General features: G+C 42.4%; 1 protein-coding gene across 10 annotated transcripts in view; it reads right to left on the bottom strand.

The window, feature by feature from the left end:
• setd5 (SET domain containing 5) overlaps window positions 1-27,863 on the bottom strand; it is a 180,809-nt gene that overhangs the window by 64,323 nt on the left and 88,623 nt on the right. For all 10 annotated transcript variants that reach the window (XM_068051990.1, XM_068051989.1, XM_068051997.1 and 7 more), the window contains 7 exons: window positions 21,970-22,181; window positions 21,463-21,521; window positions 6,458-6,645; window positions 4,262-4,300; window positions 1,705-1,947; window positions 1,265-1,413; window positions 666-783 (listed from right to left, as the gene is read on the bottom strand). In XM_068051990.1, the coding sequence (XP_067908091.1) occupies window positions 666-783; window positions 1,265-1,413; window positions 1,705-1,947; window positions 4,262-4,300; window positions 6,458-6,645; window positions 21,463-21,521; window positions 21,970-22,181 (1,008 nt within the window). The remainder of the gene's footprint in view (window positions 1-665; window positions 784-1,264; window positions 1,414-1,704; window positions 1,948-4,261; window positions 4,301-6,457; window positions 6,646-21,462; window positions 21,522-21,969; window positions 22,182-27,863) is intronic.

The raw sequence follows: 27,863 nt of genomic DNA, 5'->3' as shown, positions 1-27,863 counted from the left end.
TGAATTGGTCATGATACTGGTAGTGGGTGCAAATTAGCATAAATTGTACATGAAATGCGAGAGTGCTCTTGATGCTGTACATTCAATTTCTACCTGCAGTGCTCATTCTCTGTGCTGATTCTAGCCAAATGTGCCCCGGTAAACTGACAACAATCTAACATCCATTCTCAGTACTCGGTTAATCTGTATCCTCAGTCAAAGAATTCCTATTTTTTTCATGACTTAACAAATGGTTTTTTGCATAGTGCTGCTTCTTAATGAGGGATTCAATTCATTCGGAAAATAAATAATTATATTCACTAAGTGTTAACATTATTACTATAGGAATATAGTAGATTCAATTTGCGGTTCAGTACAGTGTGAATTTGTTGCACACATGCTCAATTATGGGCAAATACATCTTTATATACGACTGCCGTATAATTCAATGTCTCAATATATAGCCCTGCAAATACTATGTGATGTAATTGCAACACAACATAATGCATAAACTTAAGAAGATATTTGCATAGGAATGCAAACAAAGCAAACTTTTATTCATAAGCACAACATTATGGCGGGCATGGTTAATTTTAATCACTTCTTAAAATAATGATTTCATCATAAGTGTCATAACATATATAATTAAACTGATAGAAATATGCAGATAATTGGAAAAGACTGACCTCTGCATTGGGGGCACAGGATCTTCTAATGAACCGAGCATCATTCCCAAATGTTCTAGCATCAACACACATCTCCACTTCATTGAATTTTGAGTAGAAGAGCACAAAGGGATAGGGTCTGTAATGCAGAAGGTGACAAATATGATTTGAGTAACTCTCTGAGTTGGAACTTCATTTTCCCAAGAGACCTTTCTTCATGTGTGAGCTTAATAAATGAACACTGGCAGGATATTCAACCATAGGGTATAGAGGGAGAGAAAGGAAAACAGTCTGATCCAGTGTCCACAGATACACACTGTCTAGCTACATAAAGATGCACAGTTAAGATTTAGCTTCAAAGCACTAAGGCCAAGTGTAGTGCATTTTCCATCTCTCATTAAAAAGCTAACTCGACACAGAGCAGAAAATAAATCACATCAGGCAGTGCATAAACCACTGTAATGCTATAAACATGAGTGGTGAGTTGATCTTAAGAAAGAAACTTCATATTCAGCTTAAATTGCTGTGATGTTTGTCTAAATTGTCTCCATTTTGGGAATGTCTAACCCAAAAGAGGTACCATTGCTGTCGTATGAGACTCAAACTCAGTATTGTCGTACCTTTTAAAGAAATGTCCATTGACTTCAAACTGCTGCCTTAGCATCACCTTTCCACGGTATTCGATAATAAGTAGATCTCGTGTTAGGTCTCTGGCTGCTCGCAAAATTTTGCGATGCCGCTGAACTCTTGTGACTTTACCAAGCTGGAGCTATCCACAGGAGGAAAATAATATATAGGCAACAAATTACTATTTTACATCGTACATGAAGTAGCCTGCTGGCTTAATTGGCTTTTACAGCGCAAGACACAATTTGGTGAACGAACAAAATAAAAAACTTAAAATAGACTAAATAAATACATTTTTTTAGAAAATATAATGTAAAATAAAATGCATATTACAAGTTAAAATGCACAGCACATGGGGACTATCCAAAAGGTCCACTCTTAAGTAACATTCCCGAATCGGCAGTAGACCTTTAAGTTAGACCAGTGTTCTTACCTGCATCTGAGAGCCAAGAATTGTGTTGTTACATGCTAATTCAGTTTTATTAATAGTGTCCAGCACCACATTTTTCCCCACAGAGTCTTTCATGGTTAACCGATACAATTCTAAAAGGTTCTGTACATCTGCACTGTACTGATTTGCAAAGGATTCCTCGTACTGATCTGTCCAGAGGCGGATCCGGTTCTCCCAACCCTCTGCTGTATTTTCATCCAATGCATGAGCTTCCGACAATGAGTTCTAAATGTAAAAATCAACAGAGTTAAACAACTGAAGCTTGCCTACCTACTGAAAAGATTGTTGACAAGAAAAACATAGTTTTTTCCAAATTCTCCCAGTACTTTTACATCTGGTTTCAGAATATTACCCCACTTAAAGTGTGAGTAGAGGTGACAGTTTCTCAGAAAAATTATAATGTTAAATTTCCCGTCCTCATCACCCTGGCATGGTCATTTCCACTATATAGTGCAACACAAAACATTTCCTGAAGGAAACCCATTCTATTATTGAAAGGCCTACCGGCCTCAACTGATCTGTTTTCTGATTGAGGCTGAAGCTGAACCATAGAACTTTGCAGCATCAGAGACCATTTAGCCCACAGAGTCTGTGTCTTTTCTAGAATAATCCATAACTAATCGACAGCCCAACTCTCTCTTCATAGACTTAAATCTTCCTTGGCTTTAAATATTTATCCACTTTTCACTTTAAAAATGCAATTGTCTCAGCTTCAAATACTTCCGGTGGCATAGCTTTCCATGCATCAACAATCCTCTACATAAAGAAATTTATCCGAACCTCTATTCTCACTGACTTAATGACAATTTTAAATCATGGACCTTGTATCACTGACTCCTTAATCGGAGGAAACAGTCTTTCTCTATTTGCCCTATCAAAATCTTTAATCAAATCTCCTCTTAGCCTTTTCTGCTTTAGTACCTCAAATCTAGAGATACAAGACTAAAAATATTGCAAATATATACTCCCAGATATAACCAAATTGAACTGGTTTATGCTGAGTGTAATTTTTTTTAAAGAACAGCTAAACTTCTGAAAATGGATCTATAAATCTTCTTGCCCAATATCAATCATTCCATTTTGGATCTTGTTGTGTGCTTACCAGATGTGTTTGGATTTACACATTCATGTTGGGGCCTCCAAACGTTTGTAACTTGAGTAAACATTGCATTAATAACTAGGTGGCCATAGAATATGCTGTGTAAGAAAATGAAAGAACTAGAACTCAAACTTGTGATTCCCACAGTCTGATCTCACCCACATAAGTCAATGACAAAAATGAGATCAGGCAAGCTGCCCACTTCCCTTCCCATCCCTCTAGTGACAGGAAGAAACTAGGCAGACAAGCCACATTTATGCACTTCCTAGTAGCTAACTCAAAACCTGCCTTGGCAAAGGCCTAGCAGTGCAGGATCTGTCCATTCTCAAGGCAGTCTAACATTTTTTTTTGATTGAAAATCTCTTGAAAAACCAAGGTAAAAGACCCATAATACAGCACACCACCAAGCTTAGATAGTTTAAAGAAAAAGACAAAATAAGACAAGTAAGATCAATAAGTAACAATCTGCCGCCAAGCTTTAGGCTTTACAAGTGTGATGATTGTGAAATGAAACAAAGACTGAAGATTCTGCGCTGCACATTTGTGAAGGCCTGTAGAAGAGGATGTGAGATAATTATTGATGGCGTATAGACTTTTTGCAAAACAAAGCGAAAGAGAGATTGGATAGGCTAGGGTTGTTTTCCTTGGAGCAGAGAGGGCTGAGGGGGGACCTGATTGAGGTATACAAAATTATGAGGGGCATTGATAGGATAGATAGGAAGAAACTTTTTCCCTTAGCGGAGGGGTCAATAACCAGGGGACATAGATTTAAGGTAAGGGGCAGGAGGTTTAGAGGGGATTTGAGGAAAAGAAATTTCACCCAGAGAGTGGTTGGAATCTGGAACACATTACTTGAAGGGGTGGTAGAGGCAGGAACCCTCACAGCATTTAAGAAGCATTTAGATGAGCACTTGAAATGCCATAGCATACAAGGCTACGGGCCAAGTGCGGGAAAATGGCATTAGAATAGATAGGTGCTTGATGGCCGGCACATACACGACGGGCCGAAGGGCCTGTTTCTGTGCTGTATAACTCTATGACTCTAATAATAATTATATATGAACTCACATTCAGAGAAGCTTTTCAAAATAAAATAGAACTTCATTGCAGATTTCTATGACTGCTTCAATGTAATTTAAAAAAAACAAAAGATTGTCATGGGCTATCAAGGCTTGGGGCAGAGTGGGTTGCCAGTGGTTAAATAATGTTACATCCGAAGCATCCAAAGAAAAACATTGCAAAATGGATATTTACAAGTCAACAAGCAAAGAATTGGTGTAATAGAAGTCAATGGGAAGTGGTCCAACCCATTAGAGCTCTATTGGTGAATCAAACCTAAATCTGGAAATTACTGCATAACATTTACTCAGCTAAAATCAGCCATTTTCAAAATGGACCAAAAGGAAATCTAAAACTGTAACTCTATCTCTGTATCCATACCTTCATCCTCATGGATCTTCTAGATCCTTCTCGAAAAGCCTGTGGATAACAAAAGCATAGAGAGGTTATTATAGAATCATGTAATCAGTTAATCAGCCCTGCCTGTGTTCACTAATTATCCACTGCCATCTAGCCCCTCACCCAAGAACTTTTTTCAAAATAAAAGCGATCTCAAAACTGCAAACTAGTGGGAATCAATGAAGAACCTGTTTCATGATGTGTTCATCCATATTAGGCCTCAACTCCTCTCCCAACTAGGCTCTCTATGGAGATATAAATATAGCTGTATTTATATAGCACAGTAAGATTCACAGAAATTAATTACTGTCACTGTTATGTAAGCAAAAGTGGTAGTGAACAAAGCAAGCTCCCTTAAGCACCTTCTTGGTAGGGTTTATAAAAGCTATATTCCAAAGCTTTGTTTCTGGTATCTTCCAGTGATTCGAATTCTTTACGCATATATGATGATGCATGGTAAAGGAGTTGGAACAATCATTTGCTTCAATGTCTGCAACCTGCAGGAAACATCTGCTGAAAATACCATCCTTACTGTATCCAACCCCTCCCCACCAATGTAGATGCAACATATTATAGCAAATCTGATGTAGTCATATCTCCCCATTGCATGGTACATGGTAAATCGGCTGATAATGCATCTATATTTGTGACTTGGATGAAGGGACAGGGTGTATTGTGGCCAAATTTGCTGACATTACAAAGACAGGTGGGAAAATAAGTTGTGGTTGTTGGTCAGCACAGACTCGGTGGGCCGAAGGGCCTGTTTCAGTGCTGTATCTCTAAATAAATAAACACAAGAGTTGGGATTTTATCCAGACAACGGGGGTCTCAACCTCCTGCAAAAGCACCGAGAACCCCACATCACCCCTTCTGTTGGAGGCCCAATGAATCAAGTGCCAATTAGGCACTTAACTGGACAGCGGCAGGCCTGCCACGGGATCAAAGACACCGGTGATGGAAGTCCTGCGCTCAGAGCTGCTGGTCAATCAGAAGCCGGCAGCTCTTTAACTGATCAGCACCACCGCGGAGGTGGTGGCTGCTGCCGGTGGAGCATCCGCCCAAGGCCCAGGAGCAGCGCTGGACGCAGGCCACAGGTAGGTCAGAGCGGGAGGGGTCTCGCGGGGTGGTGGGTGCAGGGGGGGTCAGCAGCAAGGGCAGGGGTGTGGCTCTCATGGGCTCCCCCCTTCCCAATGCCGGGTCCCTCGTTCAGGCACTAAATGGAGGCAGTTTATAGAAGGTCTACTAGGTTGTTTCCTGAGATGAAGGGGTTGTCATGAGGAAAGATTAAGCAGGTTGGGCCTACACTTAGTGGACTTTAGAAGAACGAGATGTGATCTTATTGAAACATGTAAGATTCTGAGGAGGCTTGACAGGGTAGATGCTGAGAGGATGTTTCCCTTTGTGGGGGAATCTAGAACTAAGGGGCACAGTTTCAAAATAGGGGGTTTCCCTTTTAAGGTGGTGATGTGGAGGAATTTCTTCTCTCAGAGGGTCGTTAATCTTTGGAATTCTCTACCCAGAGAGAAGTGGAGGCTGAGTCATTGAATATATTCAAAGCTAAATTGGACTGATTTTTGATCTACAAGGGAGTCAAGGACTATGGGGGGCAGCAGGCAGGAAAGTGGAGTTGAGGCCATAATCAGATCAGCCATGATCTTATTGAATGGCGGAGAAGGCTCGAGAGGCCATATGGCCTACTCCTGCTCCAATTTCTTATGTTCTTGCACTCTGTTCTATTAAAGAAGATGCTACAAATTTTCTTTGTAAATGACTGGTTTTCAAATGTTGCTATATGGCCGGGGGGGTGGGGGGGAATCCCCTGCAAATATTGACACACTCCCAAGGAACCTGCCTCTACTTCATCAGATATTGAAAGAAAAGCTAAACTACCATTGCACTTATTTTCTGTTAGCATACAGCTACAAAAGTGACATGCTAATAAGTCAACAAATATAGAACAAAACATAAAACACTGAATTGTGACACAGCAGGCTTGGCCCCAGATGCACTAAACCTAATGATCTTGCAGACCCCGTGGTTTTTTTTTAATGAATTGTGCTTTCTATTTTCAAATATTCAAGTTGCAGTAATAACCATTTTGAAACCTTAGAAAAATAAAAATCTACCAAAACTCTGAATTTGCACTCTATGTGCAGGAGTTCTCTATGAAACACCTGCCTTTATTTTTTTGGCTTTGGGGGCATTTCTTGCTTTCTCTGTGCTTCTCTTTCTCTTCTTTGCCTTGGTTCTCTTTACTCGGTTGACTGTGAGCGTGATGCTGGTGGGCGTGTGTTGTGTTGCGGTGTACGACACTGTTGACGGTGATACCTCCTCATCCCCACTCTCAGTTGCACTGCTATCTCCACCTGCAGGAAAAACTGATTTCATTCAGACTGAGTTAAACAAAGGGAGTGAATTTCCTTGGTGAATCACCTGCTGCATCTCCTTTTTCAGCCTAAGTATTATGCTGGAGAGGAAGGGAGTCTGAGGAAATTCACCCCCAAACATTCAATAATTCAGTGCGGCAACAGTACAATGTATATATTACACCAATTAGCTACACCATCTTATGTCATGAAGTGCATAAGTTCCCTTTATAAAGGGATGGAGTAAGCCTTCTTTATTTTTAATAACAAGTATTTTGCAATAATATGCGCAAGAATAAATTGCAGTTTAAGAATTGTTACAAAGTCTAAGAGGAAATGTAAGCTAAACTGTGGAAGCCTGCAAAATGCAGAGCTGAAGAAAGATGTATTCTGTTATGAAGGAATTGGTGTGAAATGAACGTCACATGATGTGAGAAGAGTTATGTCTCTTCAAGGACCCGGATTTTGCAGTCCCAATAGTGGCGAGCAATGAGACGTTCGCCGCTATTGAGAGTGGAATGACATCACAACTTAGTGATTGCACTTGCGCCAAAAGCCAGAAGTTGTGGTGTCTCTTAATGGGCTCCGGAAGAGCATATGATGATGGTCCTGCCAGACTGCTTTGTAAAGTAGCAGGGACCATATTTTGTCAATTTGGGTTGATGGCCCACAACTAGCACTGGATTTAACATTGATTTCTTTAGCTGGTATCAGCAGGCACTGAGCCTGCTCGGGAGCTTATTCACCAGTTTAAATTATATGCAAGGAATGTATCACTTCATAGTTATGGGGATTAATCATCAAAAGCAGCTAATGCAGTCAACAAACTTGGATTAATATCTGATCATGGAGCAGGAATAAAGTTGATGATAAATTAAAGCATAGATGATCCAATATTTAACAAATAAAAAACAAGATAGCTCCTCTACATGTATCTGTGCAATATATGTTTGGGGTTGACAATGTAGATTGTAATGTTAGTTTGACATACAAGAGCTTTATTAGGCTGTTTAGGAAGAAATGCAACAATGACTTGTTTCTAGATAATTTTAGTAAGACAAGTAGGAATTTAAATTTACTAATGTAATTAAAATTATGGAATAGTAAATGGCAGTGCAGATGGTTCTGTGGAAGAAATAGGCTTGATAAAACAAATAGCCCTTGCTCTTGATCTACATTTTCTTATCTTGTTGTAAAATATTCTTTAGTTGCAGCATATATGCTCATAGAGGAAAGAAACAAAGGTGTAGAATTTCCAAAGGGGTTCTCCTAACCTCCCACGATAACATGGTGAATTATCAGCAGGAACTTTGGAAACAAAGTGTGAATGTTTCTGCTGTTTCTCCAGGTTTCCTGCCAAAGTTACACTGATAGATTGGGAGAAACCTGACAGAAATTCTAGCCCAAATGTTTTCTCCTATTCTGACCAGTTCTGTAAGTTCTGCTAAGCAAAGCACTTAACTTCAGATGTGGAATCCCATTTGTCTCCTATATCATTAGTGTCTATCAAGTTTCCTAAATATTTTTTCCTTTCTGGCTATATCTGGTCAAACATTCTTCCTCTGTGTATTGATCTAAAGATCAATCCTTATATATTTATATTACATAGCAAAGGATCTAGCATCATTGAGATGTAGAATCATAGAAAGTTTACGGCACAGAGAAAGGCCACTTGGCCCATCGTATCTGCGCCGGCCAAAAAAAAAGAGCCACCCAGTCTAATCCCACCTTCCAACGTTTGGTCCGTAGCCCTGCAGGTTACGGCACTTGAGATGCATATCCAGACACCTTTGAAATGAATTGAGGGTTTCTGCCTCTATTACTCTTTCAGGCAGTGAGTTCCAGACCACCACCACCCTCTGGGTGAAAAAATGTTTCCTCATCTCCCCTCTAATCTTTCTACCAATTACTTTAAATCTATGCCCCCTAGTCATAGACCTCTCTGCTAAGGTACATAAGCCCTTCACATCCATTCTATCCAGGCCCCTCACAATTTTGTACATTTCAATCAGATCTCCCCTCAACCTTCGCTGTTCCAAGGAGAACAAACCCAGCCTATCCAATCTTACCTCATAGCTGCATTTTTCCAGTCCTGGCAACATCCTTGTAAATCTCCTCTGTACCCTCTCTAGTGCAATTACATCCTTTCTGTAATGAGGTGACCAGAACTGCACACAGTACTCAAGTTGTGTCTTAACCAATGATTTATACAGTTCCCTGCTCTTATATTCTATTCCTCGGCTAATAAAGGAAAGGATTTCATATGCCTTCTTAACCACCTAATTAACATGTCCTGCTACCTTCAGGGATCTGTGGACATTCACATCAAGGCCCCTCACTTTCTCTACACTTCTCAGTATTCTCCCATTAATCGTGTATTCCTTTGCCTTGTTTGACTTCCCCAATCCATCACTTCACACTTCTCTGGGTTGAATTCCATTTGCCACTTTTCTGCCCACCTGACCAGTCCATCGCTATCTTCCTGCAGACTACAGCTATCCTCCTCGCTATCAACCACACAGCCAATTTTTGTGTCATCTGCAAACTTCTTGATCATGCACTCTACATTTATGTCCAAATTATTAATATATACAACAAAAAGCAGGGGACCCAGTACTGAGCCCTGTGGAACGCCACTGGAAACAGCCTTCCAGTCGCAAAAACACCCGTCAACAATTACCCTTTGTTTCCTGCCACTGAGCCAATTTTGTATCCACCTTGTGGCATTTACCTGGATCCCGTGGGCTTTTATTTTTTTAACCAGTCTGCAATGTGGGACATTGTCAAAAGCCTTGCGAAAATCCATGTAGACCACATCAACTGCACTACCCTCATCAATCTTCCTCATCACTTCTTCAAAAAATTCAATCAAGTTAGTTGGACAAGGTCTTCCCTTAACAAATCCATGCTGACTATCCTGTGTCGTCCATGCTCTCTATCCCCCTCTCCCTCTGTATCCCCTCTCCCTCTGTCACCCTCCCTTCTTTCTCTCTATCCCCCCCCTTTCTCTCTCTGTCCCCCCCTCACTCTCGCTCTGTTCCCCTTGCTCTTGATCTATATTTTCTTATCTTGCTGTAAAATATGCTTTAGTTGCAGCGTCCCTTTTCTCTCTCTCTCCCTCTATTCCTCTGTCCCCTCACTCACTCTGTCCTCCCTCAATCTCTCTCTGACCCCCTGCTCTATCTCTGTCCCCTTTCTCCCCCTATTTCTCTGCCCCCTCATTCAGTCACTCTGTCCCCCCCATCACTCTCTCACTGCGCCCCCCCCCCCCCGTGTCGCCACCCCCCCCCACCCCCCATGCCACCCTCTTTGCACCCCACCACCTGCCCTGCAAGCGGGAACTGTCAGAAAGCAGCTTTGTGGTTGGTCAGTTTTTTAAAAATTGCAGTCAGTTTCACAGCCAACAGGTGCTGTGAGCAGAAACAGCGCTTCCAAACCCTAGACAGCTTCATGACCTTCCAGCGGGCTTTAAAAAAAAAAATCAGAAGCTGCTGGAAAACCACAGGTGGAATTTTATCTTAGCGGCGGGGTCTTGACGTCTGGAGAAACCAATGCCCGGATCCCTGCATCACGTCTTCTACGTAAGGCCTGCCAAATGTAGTGCCAATCAGACACTGAACTGGACAGCGGTAGGACGTCCACGGGATCATGGACCCTGGCGCCAGGAGTCCCGCCCTTGCAGACCAACTGGCCAACCAGAGGCCACCGCGGAGGGAGTGTCTGCTTCTGCAAGTGGACCTGCCAGAGGCCCAGGAGCATCGCTTGAACCAGACCTCAGGTAGGTTAGGGCAGGAGGGTCTCATGGGGTGGGAATCGCTGGGGGGAGGGCTTTGGCAGCAAGGGCAGGGAAGTGGCCCTCAGCGGGCTCTCCTCTTCCCAATGCTGGGTCCCTCGTTCAGGCACTATGCCTTTTAATGAGGGACAACCCCACCCACCGGAGATGGGAAGCAGCCTGCACGGTTTTCCGTGCCATGCTTCCCGTGTGGCAACAGGTCCATCCGCCAATTAGCTAATTGCTGCTGCGGTGGGAAGAGGCCCTTAATTGGGTATTAATTGCTCAGTCAAGGGCCTCAATTGGGGGTAGGGCAGGAAGGCAGTTCACAGGCCTTCCCACCCCGGACTAAATTTTGGTGGAGGCCTCCAAACCTGCTGCAGGGGACACCATAAAATTCCCCCCATGAAGCTGTCCGAAGTTAGGAAGAGCCGTTCCCACACACAGCACCGGCCAGCCGTGAAACTGACACTGTGACTTTTTTAAAGCTGGTCTGGTCAGAAAGAAGAAGCCAATGGCGGATTCCTGAAATCACAACGTTGGAAATCTGCCATTTGGCAGACATTTCTCATCCCTGAAATTACCTGTCATGGACCTCACAATTTTTTACCACAGACACGTTGCTGACCCCTGGTCGCTAAGTATATTCAAGGCTGAACTAAATAGATTTTTGGACTCTAAGGGAAATGAGGGATGTGGGCATCAGGTAGAAAACTGGAGTTGAGGTCAAAGAAGATCTCATTGAATGGAAGAGCAGACTCAAGGGGCTGTATGGCCCACCACTGCTTCCACTTCCCATGATCCTAAATTGCATTTAAAAAGCACCTTTCACAATCCTGGCATCCCAAAGTGCTTTACAACCAATGAAGTACTTTTGAAGTGCAGTCACTGTTGTAATGTAGGAAAACACAGCAGCCAACTGGGGCACAGCAAGTTCCTACAAACAGGAGAAAGGAGAACAAAGAGGGTAGGGACATATGGAGTAAAAAAACTTAATTTTTCATGTGAAAAATACTTTTAAAACCTACTTTTCCACACTCATCCTTAATGGAATGATTGCTACACAAGTGCATTCAATGGATAATAAAGTCCTCAATGAATAAAACCACAACAAGAAACCAGAAAACTGTTGGATCAATTAAAAAAAAAATATTTATCAGGTTGTTCAGACTCTGAAGAGATGCTATGTCTATCATAGAGTAGAGTGGAATGTTTACCAATCACCTCCTCTGGTCAACGAAAACTAAATCTTTTTTTCCCTTTGGCAAGGTCAAAGCCCAACGAGTGGTAGCCCAACCTACTGCTGCCAGGGCTCAGAGCCTTTTCTGGCCGCTTGTCATCTCTCAGACCCCGTAGTTCGATCAGCTCCACCATGGGGAAAAGGGCGAGAGGTCAGGAGATGGAGAGAGGGAGAGAAGTTTAAACTCCCTGGGAAAACTACAAGCGATACTCAGTGATGGTCAGATAAAGGACATGGGAGGTAAAAGGGATTAAAATTAAATGATGCAATAATTTCACAGATACAAAAAAAGAATCACTGTAATTTTTATATAAAGTCTCATAGCAAAAAAAAATGTAATTAAACCGAGCTGGTAAAACTGCAGAAACCAGCTTGTGATGTCATGGGGGGGCATTGCTTCGCCAGGAATGTGCCTCACTGTTAGGCCTCGCAGATCATTTCGTGCTTGGACCATTCTGCAGCAGGATGTTGAAATTCTCACTGCAGCCAATGAACCAGCTAAGTTCGTATTTACCACTGCAGTCAACGGCAGACGCTGCCACTGACCTCAAAATCCAGGCCAAGATATTGGATAAGAATATCATGGATTAATCTACTAATAATTGTTTTACAGATTCATTTGTCAATGTACTGTTATAAGGATAGGACTCTGTCTATGATAATGCAGTAATGTGAGTAAATTTTAAAAGGTGTAGTAACTAAAGTTTTAGAAATGTAGTAGTTTGAGTAATTTTGAAATGTAGACTACATGTTTGAACAGATCTGCTGTCACAACATGTTGGTAGTAGCAAGGAAAGGCTTACGATTAATAACTGAAATTGTGACCACATAAGCAATTGCTATTGTCTGTAAAAGATCGATGAACTAAATGTAACAATGGTTGGTTGTTGGACCTGTCCATATTGGGCAGATAAACAGGACACCTCTATAAAATGTTGCATAGCAGCATTACGTGCCTAGGTACAATTGAACTCAAGATGTGTAAAGTGCTGGGTAAGCAGGAAAACCAGAGTTTGAGATGAGTACTTTGGGGTATAGAGGAAGGAGGATTTCATTGAACAGTACAGAGTAGAAGACATGGCAAAGACACATTGGCTTATATGGGTGGATGTAATGTTGGCAAGAGCCTAGTACCTTTCTAGCTAAAGAAGCTGAACAAGAAATAGACTACGAATGCTACTCTGTCCAGTAACTTAACAACTACAAATATTTGTATAGCGCCTTTAATGTAACTTCCCAAGGCGCTTCGCATTAGCAGTATTAAACAAAATATGACATTGAGCCAAATAAGGAGATATCAGGTCAAGTGTCTTATAGGAGGAAAGTGAGGTAGAGAGGCAGAGAGGGAATTCCAGAGCTTAAGGACCAGGCAGCTGAAGGCACAGCCATCAATGGTGGAAAAATTAAAATCAGAGATGCTCAAGAGTGCAGAATTAGATGAGTACAGATATCTTGCAGGGTTGTGGAGCAGGAGATTAGAGAGATTGGGAAGGGTGAGGTCATGGAAGCATTTGAAAACAAGGATGAAAATCTTAAAAATCAAGATGTTGCTTAACAGAGAGCCAATGTAGGTTACGAGCACAGGGATGATAGGTGAATGGGATCTGGTGTAGGTTAAGACATGGGCAGCGGAGTTTTGGATGACATCCAGTTTACGGATGGTAGAACGTGGGTGACCAGCCAGAATTGCATTGGAACAGTCAATTCTAGAGGTAACGCAGGCACAAATGAGGGCTTCAGCAGATGAGTGGAGACAAGGGCAAAGTCGGGCGATGCTACGGAGGTGGAAATAGATGATCTGAGTAATGGCACGAATATGTTGTTGGCAGATTTCCTCGGAGTCAAATATGACACGAAGATTGCAAACAGACTGGTTTAGTCCCACATTGCTACCAGGGAGAGGGATGTAGTCAGTAGCTATGGAACGGTATTTGGAGCAGGGACCAAAAACAACAGCTTCTGTCTTCCCAATATTTAACTGGAGGAAATTTCTGCCCATCCAGTACTGAATGTCAGATAAGCAGTCTGATAATTTAGCAACAGTGAAGAGTCAAGAGAGCTTGTGGTGAGGTAGAGCTGGGTGTCGTCAGCATACACGTGAAAACTAATGCCGTGCTTTTAATGAAATAGGAGGGGGCCAAGGATAGATTCTTGGGGGACACCAGAGGTAAAAATGCAGGAGTGGTAAGAGAAGCTATTGCAAGTGATACTCTGACTACAATTAGTTAAGAATAGAACCAGGTGAGTCCCACTCAGCTGGAGGATGGCAGAGAGGCATTGGAGGAAGATGTGTGGTCACAAAGGCTGCAGACAGGTCAAGAATGATGAGTGTTAATTGTATATCAATTGTGTTTAATTATACACAGGTGGAGGGCATTAATTGGGGTTTCACTTGAGCACATATAAGGAGACATTTACTGAAGCTGTGGTTATTTTTTGTTCGTTCATGGGATGTGGGTATTGCATTTATTGCCCATCCCTAATTGCCCTTGAACTGAGTAGCTTGCTAAGCCATTTCAGAGGGCAGTTAAGAGTCAACCACATTTCTGTGGGTCTGGAGTCACATGTAGGCCAGTTAAGGACAGCAGATTTCCTTCCCTACAGGACATTAGTGAACCAGATGGGTTTTTACAACAATTGACAATAATTCCATGGTCATCATTAAACCAGGTTTATTAATTAAATTCAAATTTCACCATCTGCCATGGTGGGATTCAAACCCATGTTCCCAGAGCATTAGCCTGGGCCTCTGAATTACTAGTCCAGTGATGTTACCACTACGCCACTGCCTCCTGTGCTTGAATTAGGAGGTGTATGCTTGTAATGTTTCACTTGGTAAATAAATGTTAGACTGATTAAAGATTGGCTCCAGGACTATACTTTACCAACTGGCTTTCTGGAATATAACAATCAGGAGGACTGGTTTACCTTTGTCATAATCACACAGGATGTCATTTGTGACTTTGTTAAAAGCCATATCGGTACTGTGGCAGGGGCGGAGACCTGATTGGAGGGATAGATCGGTTTGAACTGTAAGTTACCGCCGAGACACTGTATTGATCTCTGTTGTCTGCCAATAAAGGGTTTACTGTAGCTACTTTGTATCAAGTTCAAATCCCTTTGAATTCTGACACCTTCCATTTCCACTTCTGATATCAAAAGCCTGGTTATTATCCTGTTGTACCTCTGGTCCAGTACACCTACTCAGCATCTCTGCTCCAACACTCTGCTCCCCACCTGAAGCTAAAGACCAGTTCTACGAGGAATTCCATAATATCATTAGTAGCATCCCCAACACCGAACACCTGTTCCTGCTGGGGGACTTTAATGCCAGGGTTGGGGTCGACCATGACTCACGGCCCTCCTGCCTTGGGCGCTATAGCGTTGGAAGGATGAATGAGAACGGGCAGAGACTGCTCGACTTGTGTACCTATCATAACCTCTGCATCACCAACTCGTTCTTTCACACTAAACCGTGTCACCGGTTTCATGGAGGCACCCAAGATCACGTCGTTGGCACCAGCTAGACCTCATCGTCACAAGGCGAGCCTCCTTAAACAGTGTTCAAATCACACGCAGCTTCCACAGCGCAGACTGCGACACCGACCACTCCCTGGTGTGCAGCAAGGTTAGACTCAGACCAAAGAAGTTGCATCATTCCAAGCAGAAGGGCCACCCGCGCATCAACACGAGCAGAATTTCTCATCCACAGCTGTTACAAAAATTTCTAAATTCACTTGTAACAGCCCTTCAAAACACTCCCACAGGGGATGCTGAGACCAAGTAGGCCCACATCAGAGACGCCATCTATGAGTTAGGAAAATCCCAAAACCTTTTATTCATATATAAGGAGCAAGAGGGTAACTAGAGAAAGGATTGGCCCACTCAAGGACAAAGGAGGAAAGTTATGCGTGGAGTCAGAGAAAATGGGTGAGATTCTAAACGAGTACTTTGCATCGGTATTCACCGAGGAGAGGGACATGACGGATGTTGAGGTTAGGGACAGATGTTTGATTACTCTAGGTCAAGTCGGCATAAGGAGGGAGGAAGTGTTGGGTATTCTAAAAGGCATTAAGGTGGACAAGTCCCCAGGTCCGGATGGGATCTATCCCAGGTTACTGTGGGAAGCGAGAGAGGAAATAGCTGGGGCCTTAACAGATATCTTTGCAGCATCCTTAAACACGGGTGAGGTCCCGGAGGACTGGAGAATTGCTAATGTTGTCCCCTTGTTTAAGAAGGGTAGCAGGGAAAATCCAGGTAATTATAGACCGGTGAGCCTGACGTCAGTGGTAGGGAAGCTGCTGGAGAAGATACTGAGGGATAGGATCTATTCCCATTTGGAAGAAAATGGGCTTATCAGTGATAGGCAACATGGTTTTGTGCAGGGAAGGTCATGTCTTACCAACTTAATAGAATTCTTTGAGGAAGTGACAAAGTTGATTGATGAGGGAAGGGCTGTAGATGTCATATACATGGACTTCAGTAAGGCGTTTGATAAGGTTCCCCATGGTAGGTTGATGGAGAAAGTGAAGTCGCATGGGGTCCAGAGTGTACTAGCTAGATGGATAAAGAACTGGCTGGGCAACAGGAGACAGAGAGTAGCAGTGGAAGGGAGTTTCTCAAAATGGAGACTTGTGACCAGTGGTGTTCCACAGGGATCCGTGCTGGGACCACTGTTGTTTGTGATATACATAAATGATTTGGAGGAAAGTATAGGTGGTCTGATTAGCAAGTTTGCAGACGACACTAAGATTGGTGGAGTAGCAGATAGTGAAGGGGACTGTCAGAGAATACAGCAGAATATAGATAGACTGGAGAGTTGGGCAGAGAAATGGCAGATGGAGTTCAATCAGGGCAAATGCGAGGTGATGCATTTTGGAAGATCCAATTCAAGAGTGAACTATACAGTAAATGGAAAAGTCCTGGGGAAAATTGATGTACAGAGAGATTTGGGTGTTCAGGTCCATTGTTCCCTGAAGGTGGCAACGCAGGTCAATAGAGTGGTCAAGAAGGCATACGGCATGCTTCCCTTCATCGGACGGGGTATTGAGTACAAGGGTTGGCAGGTCATGTTACAGTTGTATAAGACTTTGGTTCGGCCACATTTGGAATACTGCGTGCAGTTCTGGTCGCCACATTACCAAAAGGATGTAGATGCTTTGGAGAGGGTGCAGAGGAGGTTCACCAGGATGTTGCCTGGTATGGAGGGTGCTAGCTATGAAGAGAGGTTGAGTAGATTAGGATTATTTTCATTAGAAAGACGGAGGTTGAGGGGGGACCTGATAGAGGTGTACAAAATCATGAGAGGTATAGACAGGGTGGATAGCAAGAAGCTTTTTCCCCAGAGTGGGGGATTCAATTACGAGGGGTCACGAGTTCAAAGTGAGAGGGGAAAAGTTTAGGGGGGATATGTGTGGAAAGTTCTTTACGCAGAGGGTGGTGGGTGCCCGGAACGCGTTGCCAGCGGAGATGGTAGACGCGGGCACGATAGCGTCTTTTAAGATGTATCTAGACAGATACATGAATGGGCAGGAAGCAAAGAGATACAGACCCTTAGAAAATAGGCAACATGTTTAGATAGAGGATCTGGATCGGCGTAGGCTTGGAGGGCCGAAGGGCCCGTTCCTGTGCTGTAATTTTCTTTGTTCTTTGTTCACCTACGGCAAACATGCGAAGAGAAATGCAGACTGGTTTCAATCTCATATTGAGGAGCTGGAACCTGTCATAGCCGCTAAGCGCATTGCACTGTTGAACGACAAGAAAGCCCCCAGCGAGTTAACATCCGTAGCACTTAAAGCAGCCAGAAGCACTGCACAAACAGTCAGGCGCTGCGCAAATGACTACTGGCAACACCTATGCAGTCATATTCAGCTAGCCTCAGACACCAGAAACATCAGAGGAATGCATGATGGCATTAAGACAGCTTTTGGACCAATCATCAAGAAGATCGCCCCCCTCACATCTAAATCAGGGGACATAATCACTGACCAACGCAAACAAATGGACCGCTGGGTTGAGCACTACCTAGAACTGTACTCCAGGGAGAATGTTGTCACTGAGACTGCGCTCAATGCAGCCCAGCCTCTACCAGTCATGGATGAGCTGGACATACAGCCAACAAAATCGGAACTCAGTGATGCCATTGATTCTCTAGCCAGCGGAAAAGCCCCTGGTAAAGACAGCATTACCCCTGAAATAATCAAGAGTGCCAAGCCTGCTATACTCTCAGCACTACATGAACTGCTATGCCTGTGCTGGGATGAGGGAGCAGTACCTCAGGACATGCGCGATGCCAATATCATCACCCTCTATAAAAGCAAAGGTGACCGCGGTGACTGCAACAACTACCGTGGAATCTCCCTGCTCAGCATAGTGGGGAAAGTCTTTGCTCGAGTTGCTGTAAACAGGCTCCAGAAGCTGGCCGAGCGCGTCGACCCTGAGGCACAGTGTGGCTTTCGTGCAGAGAGATCAACCGTTGACATGCTGTTCTCCCTTCGTCAGATACAGGAGAAATGCCGCGAACAACAGATGCCCCTTTACATTGCTTTCATTGATCTCACCAAAGCCTTTGACCTCGTCAGCAGACGTGGTCTCTTCAGACTACTAGAAAAGATTGGATGTCCACCAAAGCTACTAAGTATCATCACCTCATTCCATGACAATATGAAAGACACAATTCAACATGGCGGCACCTCATCAGACCCCTTTCCTATCATGAGTGGCGTGAAACAGGGCTGTGTTCTCGCACCCACACTTTTTGGGATTTTCTTCTCCCTGCTGCTCTCACATGCGTTCAAGTCTTCTGAAGAAGGAATTTTCCTCCACACAAGATCAGGGGGCAGGTTGTTCAACCTTGCCCGTCTAAGAGCGAAGTCCAAAGTACAGAAAGTCCTCATCAGGGAACTCCTCTTTGCTGACGATGCTGCTTTAACATCTCACACTGAAGAGTGCCTGCCGAGTGTCATCGACAGGTTTGCGGCTGCCTGCAATGAATTTGGCCTAACCATCAGCCTCAAGAAAATGAACATCATGGGGCAGGACGTCCGAAATGCTCCATCCATCAATATTGGCGACCACGCTCTGGAAGTGGTTCAAGAGTTCACCAACCTGGGCTCAACTTTCACCAGTAACCTGTCTCTAGATGCAGAAATCAACAAGCGCATGGGAAAGGCTTCCACTGCTATGTCCAGACTGGCCAAGAGAGTGTGGGAAAATGGCGCACTGACACGGAACACAAAAGTCCGTGTGCATCAAGCCTGTGTCCTCAGTACCTTGCTCTATGGCAGCGATGCCTGTACAACATATGTCAGCCAAGAGCGACATCTCAATTCATTCCATCTTCGCTGCCTCCAGAGAATACTTGGCATCAGGTGGCAGGACCATATCTCCAACACAGAAGTCCTCGAGGCGGCCAACATCCCCAGCTTATACACACTACTGAGTCAGTGGCGCTTGAGATGGCTTGGCCATGTGAGCCGCATGGAAGATGGCAGGATCCCCAAAGACACATTGTACAGCGAGCTCGCCATTGGTATCAGACCCACCGGCCGTCCATGTCTCCGCTTTAAAGACGCCTGCAAACGCAACATGAAGTCCTGTGACATTGATCACAAGTTGTGGGAGTCAGTTGCCAGCGTTCGCCAGAGCTGGCGGGCAGCCATAAAGGCGGGGCTGAAGTGTGGCGAGTCAAAGAGACTTAGCAGTTGGCAGGAAAAAAGACAAAAGCACAAGGGGAGAGCCAACTGTGTAACAGCCCCGACAAACAAATTTTTCTGCAGCACCTGTGGAAGAGTCTGTCACTCTAGAATTGGCCTTTATAGCCACTCCAGGCGCTGCTCCACACACCACTGACCACCTCCAGGCACTTACCCATTGTCTCTCGAGATAAGGAGGCCAAAGTAGAAGACCTTAATTCTAATAGCAATGGAGATATTTTTCCTAAACCTGAAGAAGGAATACTTATCTTATGGATCTAGTACAAAAAGCAACTGAAGGCACCAAAATTAACTGATAGTATGCCCAACACTCCAATTCTGGGGTGTCCTTGTGCACTTGCACAAGTTGCAAGCTAAATTACTTGATCAGTCTGCATTCACTGAAAATTACCCTCACGTCAAACACTTGATCATACCTCTCAACTGTTCCAAATTAATCTGACGTCCTGATTTTACAAGATGTTTTCAACACTTTCCTGATGCCGAAGTGGGGCTGACAAACTTGAAGTTGTTCTGGTACTATTTCAATCATCAATGCTTCCTTTTGGAGTTACAGGAGTTGAGGCATACAGGAAGTACTGCATGTGCTTAATTTCCCTTTTTTTCCCCACTCCTTGGATTTTTGGAAACCATGAAACAGTATAAAAATGTACTTATTACAATACTTAAATATTTTGGTACTAAGTATAGTGCTCTGGATATGTGTTGCTAATTTGTTTTAGGGCTGTGTTCTTCATATTTGCAGGTTGAGAGGTATGCTCTTTATTTTAGATTACCCTGTATTTCAGCACCTCTAACTTTAGATGTCCATTATGGACTCCAACATTAAAGTTCATGCATATCTGCAACAATGGCTAATTTGTTACCATTTCCAAACCCAGGGACACCAAGGGCAACTATAACACCTCAACTGTTGTCCTGCATGAGATCAGCTATAATTGCACAGAGGGGATCTCAAACTTGAAATCTTGTGGCATGTGTAGCACTACACTGAGTGGCGCATTTACTTACTGGGCTTTATCTTTTATTTGGTATGTGAAAGGTACCACAGTGTACATGGTGGATCAACACACTTTGTGTATTTGCTCATGTGTGACAACATCCAAACTGAATGATTAACATTGTGACAGCACTGCTATCTTTTTCGGTCACAGAACTGTTACAGCACAGAAGGAGACAACTATCGTGTCTGCATCAGTTCTTCGAATGAGCAATTCACCTAATGCCATTCCCCTGCCTTCTCCCCATTACCCTGTACATTCTTCCTTTTCAGATAACAGCCCAATTCCCTTATGAATGCCTCAATTGAATCTGCCTCCACCACACACTCAGGCAGTGCATTCCAGATCCTAACCACTCGCTGCGTGAAGTAGTTTTTCCTTATGTCACTTTTGCCAATCACTTTAAATCTGTGCCCTCTCATTCTCGATCCTTTCCTTTCAGGAGTAGGAACAGTTTTTCCCTATCTACTCTATCCAGACCCCTGATGATTTTGAATACCTCCATCAAATCTCCTCTCAGCTTCTTCACAGAAAACTGTCCCAATTTCTCCAATCTGTCTTCATACCTGAAGTTCCTCATCCCTGGAGCCATTCAAGTGAATCTGTTCTGTACTCTCTCCAATGCTTCACATCTTTCCTGAAGTGCAGTGCCCAGAACTGGATGCAATATTCCAGCTGAGGCTTAACTAGTGTCTTATACAAGTTAAATATTGGACCAAAAAAAAAAAATCAATACGGTTCAGAATTGTATAAAGTTGCTTGGAATGAGAAGTTTTTTTCTTCAAATAAAATGTACAATTCCAAGTGTTACTGTGAAAAAGTTAATACACTCAGCAGTGCGAAGGAGCTCAAAAAATGTTTAAATGACACAACTACTGAAATACTTCAGATCCATTTACATTAATTCAACACACAATAGTGCCCAGTAATACCTCCAAGCAAATCTTTTTGAGATCACTGACACTCTTTTAAAATAAAAATTCAAATACAGCATAAACAAAAAGACATTAACATTAATGGAATTTTTACTCCATAGTAGCTAGTAATAAAATGAAACCAAAGGAAATATCTAAATGAACTTTTCCTTACCAGACACATTCTCCTGCTTCCTGCGCTGGAGTCTGATGACCTTCCGCCTATCCAGTCCCCTGTGAATATCAGTACAGATTACAACACAATAAGTTACTGAGGACCAAGAATTTTAAACCAGTGTTGATTCGACTTCTCTCAAAGGATTACAACAAATCATTCCGGTATTTAGCACTACATTACCCAGAAAAAGTGAATTAAAAATGGGCCTTTAAATACTGCTATGGGTTTCATTGAGAAATATTACCAATTTGAGGAATTATTTCCTAGTTTTTTTTTAAACCAAACATAATCCTGTAAGTACTTCATAGATCATACTGAATACTGTTTGCAAACATAACTTTACTTGAAAACAGTTTAGTGAAACTGTTGCCAAACTGGCTTTTACTGATTATCTTCTTGATTGGGAGGTGCCCCTTCTATGAACAAACACTGTACAGCGCATACCAAACCAATGATCTATCCCACCTTCACAAAAAAACCTTAATTTTCAGTTTCACTTCATACCTGCAGTTCTCACAAGCGATAATAAAACCTTCCTGAGTTAAACTACAATGACACCAGGGAATGTTCTCATCCTCAGACGAACTGTCGCTATCCTCAGAATTATCATCGTATCGCTGGCATCGTAGTCTATTCAACTCTACTCGGGCGATGATAGTCTGTGGAGGTGGTGAAGCTGGGGGTGTTGGAGGAGGTGGAGCACCATAGTTGTGGTCCTTAGAACAAAATAATAAAGGCCTTGAGGATACGAAGTAAGTGGCACAGAACAAGAAAATATGAAGAATCATTGAGTCAAACTAGTTCAGGGCAGCTGGCATTTCATTCCAGTGACAAAAATTTCTAATTACAGTAATACTGACAAACTTCCTATTTGCACACAATAGTCAATGTACAGACATTTTCAATTTGCTTTACAAAGGCAATCACAACACATTACTACTGAATGAGTGTTCACACTTTCTCCCTCACTTCACGAGTTATTATACATGGGATTTTCACATAATTCATTCCTAAAGTCAGCTACCTCATCCAGAGTACAGTACAATCCAATGTAATGAGGTCACAAATGGATTCTGCTCCATGTAACTCCATCCATAGGCTCATCACCTTAAAGACTAAACTAGCTTTGAAACTTTCCTCACTTCAATCTAAGATTTTAATGGTTATAATATAGATGGTACAGTATAGAAGGTTCTGTTTTGGCATACTGAAGTTAGCCAGGCAGATATCTTCAATATACTATAATCAGTCTCCATCCCTTGAAAGGAAGTTACATCTACTTTATAAAGTCTAACAAGCAGCTTAATTGAATTTTCTTTTCTCTTTGGTTATTTTATTTTAATTTTTAAGTTTGTTTCTACTGTGCCTACCCACTGTTTCTTTTTTTTTAATGTTTGTGCTTGGAGTGCTTTGTGCTCTACAGTCAATTCACACTCTCTCTGTACTAACGCCTTGTCTTTCAGCACACCATTAACATATCCTTTGTTCCATATCCTTCTGGTCAGTTATTCTGTGACCTTGTCCTATCAACACCTCTTTTGCTATCTCTTGCCCCACCCCCTGCTTTACTAGCTTAAAACCTTTTACATTTCTAATATTTGTCAATTTTGATGAAGGGTCACTGACCTGAAACATTAACTCTGCTTCTCTCTCCACAGATGCTGCCAGACCTGCTGAGTATTTCCAGCATTTCTTGTTTTTATTTAATTGAATTAGTCTTCATTTCCAAGATGTTTTCCAGTTCTAGCTACATCACAGCACCTGTTTTAATTCCTTTCTTTTGGGATTTCTACTTTGTCTCAAATTTAAAGGGACTACTCATTTAGCCCCTTTTATTCCCTCATCATTTCCTGATGGTAGGCAGTGATTCAGAGCATAATGGCCATTTGCAATTGGGTGCTAAGAGACACCTGAAAATATCTAAACTCCTCTCAGAACCTCCTTGAACACCTCAGCCAAGACTGAACCCACCTTGTAGGAATACCATATTATGTGGCAAACCATACTGGTGCACCACTACCAAGTATATTTTTCAACTACTATTAGAACTGACTAGTTACAAAAGCTAACAGACTGCAAAGGTGAAGTGTTTGGAATGCAGCATTAAAATGACCTTCAACTTGAGACAGGTTTTCTTTTACATAAACATAGCATTTTAACCAAGTTGACTGTCATTAACTGGAAAAAATGAAGAACCAAAAGTATCTCCCCTCTTTTGAGCAGACTGAAACTGCATGGTCAGATGCAAGAATTTGGGTTCTTGAGATGCAAGTGTGATCTTAACATGTGAGTAAAAAGTGCAAACATTTTGCTTCTTTATGAAGAAAGCAGCCATCAAACTCGTACAGCGTAGCTCTTCCTCAGCAGCAATGAAGAACGCTCTAAACATTGTGTCTCAGTACAGTACACATAAAGGCAGATCCTGAAGATGTATAACACAGCAGACTGGAAACCAGTCACCTAATTGTGGCACTATGATAAGAGCATTAAATAATTTTAACATTAAAACAGAAAATGCTGGAAATGCTCAGCAGCTCTGGCATCTCTGGAGAGAGAAACAGAGTTAACACTTTGCAATAGAAGACAGCATAAACAATTCAATTCATACTAAAATGTTGCAGATGTAATGTTGCAGCTTTCAGTTCATAAGGGCTTAAGAAACCCTGAAAAATACAAACATAGAAGAAGGAAGAGCTCATACTTTTGGAGGGGTTATAACTGATTGCTCATTAAAATTAAACATTGTCTTTCTTCTTTTTAGCAAACAGGAGAATGCTCCAAGTCAACTTGAGATAGTTACACGAGCCTTCTCAATATCCACAGAATGTTTCACAGAAATCGATAAGGCAGAGCATCGAACAATACAGAGAAATGTAGAGAAATGGGATTAAAATAGGTAGCTTCAGTTGAAGACCTAGCACCACCATAAGTGTGATAGGCCAAATGTGCCCCTTTTGTGCTTTATATTAGAATCATAATGCCACAGGAGGAGGCCATTTGGCCCATCGAGTACAAGCTGGCTCTCTGTGGAAAATTCTATGATTGTCTGAATAAGTCAACAAACCAGCAAGCACAAAACAGAAGAAAGTTCAATGATGTCTGCCCTTTTCACCAGGTAACATTCTTTGACTTCTGAAGATAAATACTGAAGTGGGGGTGAACACAAATTGGTTGAGGGTATGGTTAAGAGAGCACAAAGGTTTCTGTGAATTTCAAAGAAAATAGGTCCCAAAATCCCATTCACTATGGTTTCAGACACGTCAACTTGGTGCAACCAACACAATTCAATATTTTCTCCCCCGCAGTTAGAAACATAGAAGCAGGAGTAGGCCATTCAACCCGTTGCGCTGGCTCCACCATTCAATTAGATCATGGCTGATCATCTACCTCAACGCCACTGTCCCATGCTTTCTCCATATCCCTTATCAATTTCTGTCTGGAACATCCTCAATGATTTGAGCTTCCACAGCCCTCTGAGGTATAGAATTCCAAAGATTCACCACCCTCTGAGTGAAGAGATTCCTCCTCATCTCAGTCTTAAATGGCCTACCCCTTATTCTGAGACTATGTCCCCTGGTTCTAGACTCACCAGCCAGAGCTTGTTATGCCCTGTAAGAATTTTATAAGTTTCAATGAGATCACCTCTCATTCTTCAAAACTCAAGAGAATACAGGCCCAGTTTCCTCAATCTCTCCTTTTAAGACAATCCCACCATTCCAGGAATTAGTCTGATGACCATCCTTTGCACTCCCTCTATGGCGAGTATATCCTTCCTTAGATGAGGAGGCCAAAACTGTACACAATACTCCAGGTGCGGTCTCACCAAGGCTCTATACAATTGCAGCAAGACTACTTTACTCCTGTACCCAAAACCCCTTGCTAAGAAGGCCAACATACCATCTGCCTCCTAACTGCCTGCTGCACCTGCATGCTAGCTTTTAGTGACTCATGAACAAGGACACCCAGGTCCCTTTGGACATCAACACTTCCCAACCTTTCACCATTTAAGAAATATTCTGTCTTTGTTTTTCTATCAAAGTGGATAACTTCACACTTAGTCACATTATATTCCATCTGCCATGTTCTTGCCCATTCACTTTGCCTGTCGAAGTCCCCTTGAAGCCTCCTCACAACTTACATTTCCACCTAGTTTTGTGACATCAGCAAATCTAGAATTATTACTTTTGGTCCCCATATCCAAATCATTTATACAGATTGTGAACAGCTGTGGTCCCAGCATTGATCCTTGCAGCACCCCACTGTAACAGCCTGCCATCCTGAGAATGACCCGTTTATTCCTACTCTCTGTTTTCTGTCTGTTAACCAATTCTCAATCCATACCAGTATATTACCCCCAATCCCATGTGCTTTAATTTTGTTTCCTAACCTCCTGTGTGGGACCTTATCAAAAGCCTTATGAAAATTCAAATACACCACATCCATTGGTTCTCCTTTATCTATGCTACAAGTAACATCCTCAAAAAACTCCAACAGGTTTGTCAGACATGATTTCCCTCTCAAAACTCCCTGTTGACTCCACCAAATCCTATCATTATTTAAGTGTCTAGTTATCACATCCTTTGTAATAGATTCCAACATGTTCCTGACTACTAACATCAAACTAACAGGTCTGTAGTTCCCCGTTTTCTCTCTCCCTCCTTTCTTAAATAGTGAGGTTACAGTTGCTACTTTCCAGTCTGCAGGAATCTTTCCAGAATCTATCGAATTTAAAAGGTCACCACTAATGCATCCATTATCTCTATAGCCACCTCCTTCAATACTCTGGGATGTAGCTCATCTGGTCCAGGGGGCTTATCAACCTTCAATCCAGTTAATTTCTTTGAGTACTACCTCTTTATTAATACTAATTTCTTTCAGTTCCTCATTTTCACAAGTCTCTTGGTTCCCTAGTATTTCTGGGAGATTTTCTGTACCTTCCTCCATGAAGACAGACACAAAGTAATTGTTTAGTTTCGCTGCCATTTCCATATTCTCCATTACAAATTCTCCTGTCTCCGTCTGTAATGGACCCAAATTTGTCCTTGCTAATCTTTTCCTTCTCACATACCTAAAGAAGCTTTTATAGTCCACCTTTATGTTTCTCTCTAGTTTTCATTTATATTCTCTTTTCCCTTTTTATCAGTGTCTTGGCCATCCTTTGTTGGATTATAAATTGCTCCCAATCCTCGGGCTTACCACTTTTCTGGCAACCTTATAATGCAATCTTTAACTTCTTTTGTTAGCCATGATTGATTCATCTTTCCTGTTGGGTTGTTTTTTGTCTTAGAGGAATGTATATTTGTTGTAGGCCATGTAATACTTCTTTAAATACTAGCCATTGCCTGTCTACTGTCAAATCTTTTAATGTATTTTTCCAATCCACCATAGCCAACTTACCCCTCATACCTTCATAGTTTCCTTTGTTCAGATTTTTAAGACCCTAGTTTCAGAATGAACTATATCACTTTCAAACTTATTATAAAATTCTATCATATTATGGTCACTATTTCCCAAAGTCTCCTTTACAGCAAGGTTATTAATTAGCCCTTTCTCATTACATAATATTAAATCTAAAACAGCCCGATCCCTAATTGGTTCTTCAACGTAATGCTCCAGAAACCCATCTTGTACACACTCCAGGAATTTATTCTCCACAGCATTAGTGCTGATTAAGTTTACCCAGTCTATGTGTAAACTGAAGTTGCCTATTATTACTGTATTGCCCATGTTACCTGCACCTCGAATTTCCTGATTAATACCATGCCCAACATTACCATTTTGCTCCCACCAATGTTTGCTGCCACTTGCTGTTTCTTGGCTCCACCCAATTTATTTCTACATCTTGATCCTTTGATCTAAGATCCTCTCTCATTAATGTACTGATCTTGTCCCTTAAAGCACTACCCCACCTCCTTTTCCCTTTTGCCTATCATTCCTAAATGACAAGTATCCTTGAATATTCAGTTCCCAGTCTTGGGCAGCCTGTAACGCCATAGCTGTAATGGCAAGTAAATCTTACCCATTTACCTCTATTGGTGCCTTCAAATCATCTACCTTGTTGTGAATGCTGCATACATTCAGATAGAGTACCCTTAACTTTGTCTTTTTAACATATTCCACATTCTGATCCTATTTGATCCTTGCCTTCGCTTTGTCTATCTTCTAATTTTGCTTATTACTTTTCTACTTCCTGTTACCAGATCACTCCATTGTCGCCTCACAGTGACCAAAACAGGACGTCAGAAATGCTCCATCCATCAATATTGGCGACCACGCTCCGGAAGTGGTTCAAGAGTTCACCTACCTAGTCTCAACTATCACCAGTAACCTGTCTCTCGATGCAGAAATCAATTAGTGCATGGGAAAGGCGTCCGCTGCTATGTCCAGACTGGCCAAGT

Source organism: Heterodontus francisci, chromosome 19 (genome assembly GCF_036365525.1).
Source record: "Heterodontus francisci isolate sHetFra1 chromosome 19, sHetFra1.hap1, whole genome shotgun sequence".
NCBI lineage: Eukaryota > Metazoa > Chordata > Chondrichthyes > Heterodontiformes > Heterodontidae > Heterodontus > Heterodontus francisci.
This window is presented reverse-complemented; position numbering and strand designations above follow the sequence as displayed.